Genomic DNA, 9,695 nt, shown 5'->3' on the forward strand with positions numbered 1-9,695 from the left:
TCGGGCCCCCTCCCTCCCTGCGGCTGCGAGATGGGAAGGGCCAGGATCGGAGTTTAGCACCTCCCCCAGAAATGCAGCACTCTGGCCCCCACCCCGCCCTCCGCACCCCTCCTTCGCGCACTCCCTCCCGCTCCCTTCCGTGGGCGCCCTTCTCCGGTCCCCATCTCGGTCCTCCGGAGTCCCTTGGAGCCCCCTATCTCTTCTCCTTGCCCCCTCCTCACGCCTCCTGCCTCCCGGTGTTTCTCCCTCCCCAGCACCCCCCCCACCCCCATCCCCGCCTGATTCCGAGGGGCGGGAGCGCTTTGGGCTGCGCGCGGGTGGGGGGGCCGCGCCAGCTTCGCGTAGCCGCTCTGACGCCGCCGCCGTCGTCGTCGTCGCCGCCGCCGCCCTCCGCAGCCCAGCCCGCGCCCCGCGGCAGCTCCGCAGTGCACTCGCCGCCGCCGCTCCGCCAGCCCCGCTGCCCGCCCGCCGGGTCGGCCTCGAGTGAGCCTCAGACGCCAGCAGAGGAGGTCATGAGCCACAGCGCCCCGGGGCGCCGCGGGGAGAGCGAGCGAAGATAGCGCCCTCGCACCCCCCTGGCCCTCGCCACCTGGCCGCGCGTCCTCCGGGTCCCCGGTCCCTGCTGTCCTCTCCTCGGGGTCCGCCGCCGCCATGGCCAACCTGCTCCGCAGCAAGCTGTCCAATGTGGCCACGTCCGTGTCCAACAAGTCCCAGGCCAAGGTGAGCGGCATGTTCGCCAGGATGGGTTTTCAGGCAGCCACCGACGAGGAGGCGGTGGGCTTCGCGCATTGCGACGACCTCGACTTTGAGCACCGTCAGGGCTTGCAGATGGACATCCTGAAAAGCGAGGGCGAGCCCTGCGGGGACGAGGGCGCCGAACCACCCGTCGAGGGAGACATCCATTACCAGCGCGGCGGTGGCGCGCCCCTGCCGCCCTCGGGCTCCAAGGACCAGGCCCTAGGAGCTGGTGGCGAGTTTGGGGGCCACGACAAGCCCAAGATCACGGCGTGGGAGGCCGGCTGGAACGTGACCAACGCTATCCAGGTGAGCGCGGGATTCCCAGCTCTGCCTGTCCCCTCCCCCTACTCCCGCACCCCCAGTTCTGCACACCAGGCTCTGCCGGAAGCAGAGTCCCTTGGAGATCTCAGCCTCAAGACCTTCTCCTGTACCCGGAATCTCGCCTTTCCCCATCCCTCTCAGCCCTGCGCGGGGATCTACGCCCCCAGGCGGTGTGTCCTCCCCCTGGTCCGGCCCCTCTCCCGCGTCCTCTGCCGCGGGATGGCTAAGCTAAGGTTCGGTCAGAGATGCTTGCCCGGAGACCCTGCAAAAGCGGGGGAAACAGGAGGAGGGGGAGTGGGGAGGGGTGAGGGAGAAAGAAAATCAGGATAGGAAGGAACAGTGTCGCCTGGGACTCCGGAATGGATTCACAGCTGCATTTTGGGTAGAAAGGAAGAGGGGTGATGGCTGAGCGGGGAGTCTCCTCCCCCGACACACATGCGACACACACGCACAGACAGCGCGCATGTACATAGATAGACACACATACCCACAGCCCCCTCCCCAGCGAAGAGACGCAGGTCACAGGTTCACAAGACAGCCATCTATATATAGACCACACGATTATCCTCAAATGCACCTTCATGCACCCCTACACCCCCCCCCCCACAGAAACACATACCTCTACATACCAAGGGCACACACACAAACCTATTTAAACATAACACACGCAGAGATTCATGCATACGGGATCCACCCGCTGTCCCAGGTGCAGTCCTGTCGGGGACAAACAGGTATTCACAAACCTGCACACACACACAAACACATGCGTGTGACCACACAAACACAGCATGGTCTTTGGTGCCCCAGCGCTACCTGCCCACAGATTCACCCCTCTCTGCCGAAATCCCTGTTTCCTGGCGACCACAAAAAGGCGACCAGTTCCTCCGCGTGTGACCCTGGCGGAGCCGCCTCCAGATGCTCTGAACCGCCTCTGGTCGTCACCCGGTCACCCCTACGGTCAACCCACAGTCCCCACCAGGCGGCGCCGGTCTCCACACGGAGCGGGTTTGCAATCTGCACACACAACGACCCCGGGCGCCGACGAAGGCGGGCCGGCCGCATCTCGCGGGGCACAGGAGGCCTCGGCCTCGGGCGTCCCCGGGCCCTGCGGCTTTGCAACCCAAGCCCCATCCTCGGTGTCCCCGGAGCGCACGGTCGCTGGGGCGCAGAAAGTGGGTTTTCCAGGAGATAGGGTTACTCAGGGACTCGGGCTCCGCGGAACTACTAGGGGCCCCGCTCAATAAGTGACCCAACCCAAGACGCCTCCCCCTCTAGGACCGGGCAGGACGGCCAAGCGCAATCAGGGACCGGGGGACCGCACCAGCTACAGGCGCCCCCCGCGCCTCTACCTGGGGCATCTTTAAAGGGGTCGTTCGGTTGGCTTGGTGGGAGGTCAGGGTGGGAAGCTGGAGGCCTGCAAGCCTCGGGAGCCCTGGATTTCGTTAGCTTTCTTCCCCATGTGGATTCTAAACCTTCCTTCCACAGCTCTGCCCGCCCCATCCCGCAGCTTCTGGTTCTCGACTCTCGCTTGAATTCCGCCTTCGACCCAGCGCTCGCGCTCTCCCCGCAGGCCCCTCATCCTGCCTGCCTCCACCCCTCAGTCCCCTTCCTTAGGGGTCCATCTCGGAGCCCCAGTTCCCGCCTGGCCCTAAGACTGCCCTACCCTGCCTCCCTGCCCCCGTGCCCCCTGGCCTCACCCCACCCGAAAACCTTCGCCGGCAACCTCTCTTTCGCTCCCTTCTCGCTCCCCTGAGGCTGGCCTCACGCTCAGCCTCCCTCCATCCCCGCCCCCCCTCCCCCCGACTGCTTTCCCTCCCGCTGCCGCTTTTACAGTTTCCTTCTCGGGTTTGGCCCTTCGGCCCCTGCGTTTCCCTCCTTAGCTTCCGTGCACCCCATTCCGGCCCCACCTGAGGCTCCGTGCCCCCTTTTCCGAGTGGCCCAGGCCCGGCTCTCCACCTTTCTCCGGGCCCTTTTCCGGCCACGCCCCCTCCAGCCCCTGCTCGCCTCTGCCGAATCGCCCCCTGACATCACCTCTTCCCTCTTTGTAGCTTGACAACCATCTCCCCCCACCCCAGCCCCTTCTCTGTTTTCCTTCCACTAAGCACGCCTCTCCTCCGTTCCGTCCTTCGCCATCTCTGACTCAACATCCACGTTCCCCATTAGGCCGCTCTACACCCCCATTACAGCCTACCCTTAACCTCTCCTCCCGGAGGCTTAGGCCCAGTCCTCACTTCCTTAGCGCGCCCTTCCAGCGACACCCTTAACCCACTCCCCTAGACCCTCCTCCGCCGAGATCTGCCTCCTCTGAGCGCCCGGGTCTGGTTGCCTCTTCCTCCGCAGGGCATGTTCGTGCTGGGTCTGCCCTACGCCATCCTGCACGGCGGCTACCTGGGATTGTTCCTTATTATCTTCGCCGCCGTGGTGTGCTGCTACACCGGCAAGATCCTCATCGCCTGCCTGTACGAGGAGAACGAGGACGGCGAGGTGGTGCGCGTGCGGGACTCGTACGTGGCCATTGCCAACGCCTGCTGCGCCCCGCGCTTCCCCACGCTGGGCGGCCGCGTGGTGAATGTGGCGCAGATCATCGAGCTGGTGATGACTTGCATCCTGTACGTGGTGGTAAGCGGCAACCTCATGTACAACAGCTTCCCGGGGCTGCCCGTGTCGCAGAAGTCCTGGTCCATCATCGCCACGGCGGTACTGCTGCCTTGCGCCTTCCTTAAGAACCTCAAGGCCGTGTCCAAGTTCAGCCTGCTGTGCACGTTGGCCCACTTCGTCATCAACATTCTGGTCATTGCCTACTGCCTGTCGCGGGCGCGCGATTGGGCCTGGGAGAAGGTCAAGTTCTACATCGACGTCAAGAAGTTTCCCATCTCCATCGGCATCATCGTGTTCAGCTACACGTCGCAGATCTTCCTGCCTTCGCTGGAAGGCAACATGCAGCAGCCGAGCGAGTTCCACTGCATGATGAACTGGACGCACATCGCCGCCTGCGTGCTCAAAGGCCTCTTCGCGCTCGTCGCCTACCTCACCTGGGCCGATGAGACCAAGGAGGTCATCACGGATAACCTGCCCGGGTCCATCCGCGCCGTGGTCAACATCTTCCTGGTGGCCAAGGCGCTGCTCTCCTACCCCTTGCCCTTCTTCGCTGCTGTCGAGGTGCTGGAGAAGTCGCTTTTCCAGGAAGGCAGCCGCGCCTTCTTCCCCGCCTGCTACGGCGGCGACGGGCGCCTCAAGTCGTGGGGGCTGACGCTGCGCTGCGCGCTGGTGGTCTTCACGCTGCTCATGGCCATCTACGTGCCGCACTTCGCGCTGCTCATGGGCCTCACCGGCAGCCTCACGGGCGCCGGCCTCTGCTTCCTGCTACCCAGCCTCTTCCACCTGCGTCTGCTCTGGCGCAAGCTGCTCTGGCACCAGGTCTTCTTCGACGTCGCCATCTTCGTCATCGGCGGCATCTGCAGCGTGTCTGGCTTCGTGCACTCTCTGGAGGGCCTCATTGAGGCCTACCGAACCAACGCGGAGGACTAGGGCGCGCGGGGGCGAGCCGCGACCGAGCTCCCGCGCTCTCCTCGCTCCCCACCCACCCCACCCCCACCAACCCCGTGCGCCCCGCTGCCGCCGCGCTTGGGAAGCCAAGCTGTCAACATCTCTGGTTCCTAGTTTCTGATTCTGCGGGTTGGGGGTGGGAGGGGCTAGGGATCCACCATCCATCGCGTCTGCGTTTCTGTTGTCCTTTTCCACAAAACACCCTGGTTTCGGGGGAGGCGGGGGGCGCATCTGCGGGCACGGTTTTCTGTCCTTCCGGTAGGGGCCCCGACACTTTGGTTCCTGTCACCGAGGGGAGGGGTGGGAAGGGAGGGAGAGGGGGGCGCAGCTCGCTGGCGGAAACTTGACCTTGGGGGGGACATTTCACAGCCATCAGTGCTCGGAATCTGCAGCGTCCGGCCATTTCCAGCAAGAGCGCTTCCCATTCCAGAGACGTTTCAACCCCGCAGCGGGAAAGGCTGGCCGGGAAATCCGTTTCGGGGGGGCGAATTTCCTTCAGCCAAGCGGAGAGGAGAGGAGCCGCGGCGGGGCTGGCTTGCCTGCGGTTTTCAGGAATCCAAACTCATCCTGCGCAATTTATCAGGTTGTGGAACTGTTCTACTGTGCGTGTGGTGTGCTCGTGGTGAATAAGGTGAAATGTATATCAGAAAAAAAAATCTATCTCTAATTTAGAGTGCGGTGCATAATTATATCCGCAAATAAAGAAGAAACAAAGGCGCTCGCGGCCCTGGCTCAGTTCTGCATTTTCGAACGCGGGAATCCGGGCTCTGGCCCTCCGGGTGAAGCCATTGGACGCGGAGAGGCAGCTGTAGAGAGAGCGTCCCGGGAAAGGAGGGGGCGGCTCTCCAGGTGCTTGGGGGACTCAGGCCAAGGAGCAGGCGGTGCGCCCACGGTTTCCGTGTGACCTTGGTCCCCAGCCGCCAGGACTAGGCTTTTTTTTTTTTTTTTTAAACCCATATCTCTTCCCGGGAGTTGGATCCATCTGAGAATTTGGTGGATGCTCTCAACTTCCAATTCTTTTTTTTTTTTTTTTTTTAAGTTTTTTCCTGTGTACTAAAGCCCTTCCCTGGTGGCTCATTGGTAGAGAATTCACCTGCCAATGTAGGAGAGGCAGGCTGGATCCCTGAGTGGGGAAGATCCCCTGGAGAAGGAAATGGCAACCCACTCCAGTATTCTTGCCTGGGAAATCCCACGGACAGAGGAGCCTGGCGGGCTACAGTCCGTGGGGTCCCAGAGTCAGACACCACCCAGCAGTTAAACAACAACAAAAGCCCTACTGGGCTTTCAACAAATATTGAAAGACAGCTCACCGGGGGTGAGGACGGTGCTGGCTTCCTGGAGAAACAAACCCAGCCCTGCCCTCCCGGAGCTTACAGTCTAGAACAGGAGACAGGGGCAACTGACAAGGACTCTGAAATCCACAATATGACTTACAGGCTGTAAAGGAAATCAGCAGGGCTCCTGTGTATTTCCCAGGGTGGGAACCAACCTGGCCTCCCACGCATCTCTCACCCTGCAGAATCCCCCTTCAATCCCCTCTGTGTGGAGTTTACACAGCCACAGTGAAGAGATCCGACTGTTTAGATTCACCAAGCACAGTGCTTTATGTTCCAGCCTCTCGTTTTCTTGAGCAGCCTATCTGAGAATGTGTTTACTTAAAATACCCAGAGGATCCGGTTCTTTTCTGTGTGCAGATCCTATTCCAGGCGCAGCCCTCGGGTTGCCTCCATGGGCGTCCGTCTTGGGAAAGGTGGGAATGGGTCGTGGTTAGCCTCTACAGATGAGATCTGCGTGCTCAGGACGGCTGGGCCGTTCTCACTGAGAGAAGTCATGCGGGAGGTTTTTGGTCTCTCCTATCAAGGCAGAGGCCTCGTTTAGGACGATTTCTCCACGAGCAAAGGGCGCACGGGGAAAGAAGGGGGGTACTGCCAAATGCACGGCGGCCATTTCTCCCTGCCTGCTGTGACAGGAGTGGGTGAGTGTGTGCAGCTGAGCGAGAGAAAGCAGCCCACGCAACATCCCGAGGGGCAGGGGGTGGCGTGAAGAGCCTTGATGAATGTGTGTGCTCGCCTGGGTGTGCAGACCATCCATGAGCGCGTACCTGCGTCAGAGATGACCGCACACTGCCCTGGTTCCGCAGCCACCCAACGGGAGCGGGAGCGCAAGGGGGAGAAAATTGGGTTCCCTTGGCCGCCCGAGGCTTTGACGATTTAAACGGGGCATTTGAGATGCCTGCTATCATCCGCCCGATGCCCCTTTGTCACTCTTGTCGAGAGCTGGAATCCTCTGGCCAGAGGATTCTCAGTTTCCCGTCCTCCTACACCTTCTGACGTCTCCCAGGCCGGGGGAACTTGTCCCCGCCGGGGAAGCCTCCGCTGCTCCTCGGCGGGTCCACGCACCCTTGGGTGCTCTCTGAATCGGAGCTCGGTCTATAGACTTCAGAAAAAGCCCGGATTTCTGCAGTGGAAGGGAAGGTGGGAGCGTCACGCTGCACCAGCTCCGTCCTTCCCGTCTTTCAAAGGACAAATGAGACACTAAACACGCCCTGGACAGCGGGTGCTACCTCCGCGGTCCCGCCGGGATCCGCTGCACTGCATCCTAGCTCTGGGCTTTGCGCTCAGCTCCCCGGAGCCCGGGTCACCAACCCCCCCCCCCCGCAAATCATCCCCCGCTCCGACCCCCTCCTGGACCCGGAAAGGCCGGGAGAGCCAAGTTCCTAGGCGCCCCAGGGGAAACCCTGCCCCGTCATGGGCAATACACCCACCCCCAAGGCTTGCATTTAGGCCGACGGGAGAAATAAAAGATGAGACCCATCTCTGCCTCCCCCAACCCCCAACAGCAAAGTGCATAGGTGGAAGCTGAAGAGAGCTAAGTTCTTTGCAGGGGTCCGCTGTGAGCTCGCAATCCGAATTCGAATGAGGCATAAAGGGCCGGCAAGGTTCATTCGGGAGTCGAACTGAGGAGCGAGGGAATCCACCCCAGGACCCGTCCCCTCCGTCCCCTACCCCCATCAGTTCCTGTCTGTTCTTACGACGAACCGTGACTCCGGGCGCTTCGGACAGCCATCCGACTGGGTGGCTTGGGAACCACCAAGATGCTTCTGCTCGCGAGGAAGCCGCCACCGAGTCCCGAGCCCGCTCTGCCGCGCCCCCTAGCGCTGAGAGTGCAAAGCTGCCGGCGCTCACAAGGTTCTCCACCTTCAGCATTCTCAATGCTTCTTGCCTCCCTGCCACTCCGGATCCTCTCACCTCCCTTCCCAGTGGATAACGACTGCTTTTCTCTAGTGTTTTACTTTCAGGTCCTCCATATTTCAAAAGTGGGCTTTTGGTGGTCCCCTGCCTCCCAAACATAGAAGGATGCTAATCAGGGACGTGTTTTATTAAATGACAAGCCCTACCCCAGGAACTCATATGTTTCCCACTCTAGGGGCTTCAGAGGAAAGAAGGGAGCCAATAGGGCTTCATGGACACCTGTCAGGAAGTGAAGAGGGGAACAGCTCAACTTTAGGAGGGAGGTTGGCTGGATTGGTTCCAGGCTGCAGTTTGTGTTAGATCTGCTCCATGTGCCTCTCCCATCCTCTTTAGACTCAGGGCATGTTCTTCTCATGACTAATGGTAAGAGGGCACACGTAAAGCCTCTGCTCAGATCACATTTGGCTAATAGTCCACAGGCTAAAAGAGAATCCCACGGCCAAGTTCAATATCAATGTCTACAGTGAGAGAGGACCAACAGAGTCACATGGCAAATGGTATGGATGTATAATCCTATTATAGAGGCATGAAGAACTGGGAGCAATATTTCAATCTACCTTGCTTATACATAGTGCTCTCCACCACCCCCCCCCCCCCGGAATGGTAATACTTTCACAAGATTAAAAAAAAATCAAAAGTATGTGAAAAAGTATGTGGTGAAAAAAGTCTCCCACACCTGACCCATTCACCTTGTCTTTTTCTTTACAGGCAAACTCTTAGTTTCTTGTCTATCTATTAATACATGAAAATACAAGCAAAACACTATATATTTTCAATGCCCCCCCCCACCTTTCTTAAAGGGAGTTCCTATAAATTGTACTGTCTTATTTCTTTTAAAAATGTATCTTGGAGATTTTCCCATATTAGTATACACAGGTGTAGTACTTGAATTTACATTCACTTATATCTTCTGTATTCTGCTCTGTCCCGCTTTTCTCCATTTAATAATGGATTCCTTCAGATGTGAAATCATGACTTATGTTGAAACACAACACCTTTCATCTGATTTGCTGCTAGACTGGCTCCCTGTTTGGCTTAGAAGTGTTCCTAGAGGTTCCTGAGAATGTTTGGGGGTCTCATCTCTCCATAAGGATGTTTATTACAGAACCACCTTTTGGACTGCAAGGAGATCCAACCAGTCAATCCTAAAGAAAATCAGTCCTGAATATTCATTGGAAGGACTGATGCTGAAGCTGAAACTCCAATGCTTTGGTCACCTCATGCAAAGAATCGATTCATTGGAAAAGACCCTGATGCTGGGAAAAACTGAAGGTGGGAGGAGAAGGGGACGACAGAGGATGAGATGATTGGATGGCAAAACTGACATGATGGGCCTGAGTTTGAGTAGGCTCCGGCAGTTGGTGATGGACAGGGAAGCCTGGCATGCTGCAGCCCATGAGGTCGCAAAGAGTCGGACACGACTGAGTGACTGAACTGGGCCTTTTGTAATTAACTTGCTTTTATCTCTCAAAATTAAGTGCTCCAGAGCTGGGAGGGTACAGTCAAAGCAGGCGCTCTAATTCTTGTTATCTTGCCTGGTGGAAAGGGGGAAATGGGGCAGGGGAGAGTGAGCTCAGTTCTTTTACAGCTAAAACTGAGGAGGGGGCAGATGACATCACCTCCATTCCTCCCTGCCCCCCCGCCCCCCCCCCATTGGCCAAAACTGAGTCACAAGATCACAACAAGCTAGAGGACCATGTAGGGGAATCATACCACAAAAGAGAATTATACATATTAAGTAACATTTAGCAGTCTTTTTTGCAGTGTTTGAGGTTTGTGAGAAGGTATAAGTCCCATAGACTTGTGGAAGTTAATAAGTCTATTTTAAAACTTTATGTG

General features: G+C 58.6%; 1 protein-coding gene across 1 annotated transcript; it reads left to right on the forward strand.

Moving 5' to 3' along the window:
- The first annotated feature begins 651 nt into the window (after positions 1–651).
- SLC32A1 (solute carrier family 32 member 1) lies at positions 652–4,587 on the forward strand. The gene is made up of 2 exons (XM_065919779.1): positions 652–1,044; positions 3,400–4,587. Exons 1-2 carry the CDS (start codon positions 652–654, stop codon positions 4,585–4,587), a joined length of 1,581 nt encoding a protein of 526 aa, XP_065775851.1.
- Positions 4,588–9,695: the final 5,108 nt, after the last annotated feature.

The sequence above is a fragment of the Muntiacus reevesi genome, chromosome 2, assembly GCF_963930625.1.
Source record: "Muntiacus reevesi chromosome 2, mMunRee1.1, whole genome shotgun sequence".
NCBI classification, from domain to species: domain Eukaryota; kingdom Metazoa; phylum Chordata; class Mammalia; order Artiodactyla; family Cervidae; genus Muntiacus; species Muntiacus reevesi.

Excerpts from the sequence above, each read along its gene's own strand:
- SLC32A1 (XM_065919779.1), top strand. The coding sequence starts at position 652 with ATGGCCAACCTGCTCCGCAGCAAGCTGTCCAATGTGGCCACGTCCGTG. Across the intron at positions 1,045-3,399 it reads ACGTGACCAACGCTATCCAG|GGCATGTTCGTGCTGGGTCT; the intron begins GTGAGCGCGGGA and ends CTTCCTCCGCAG.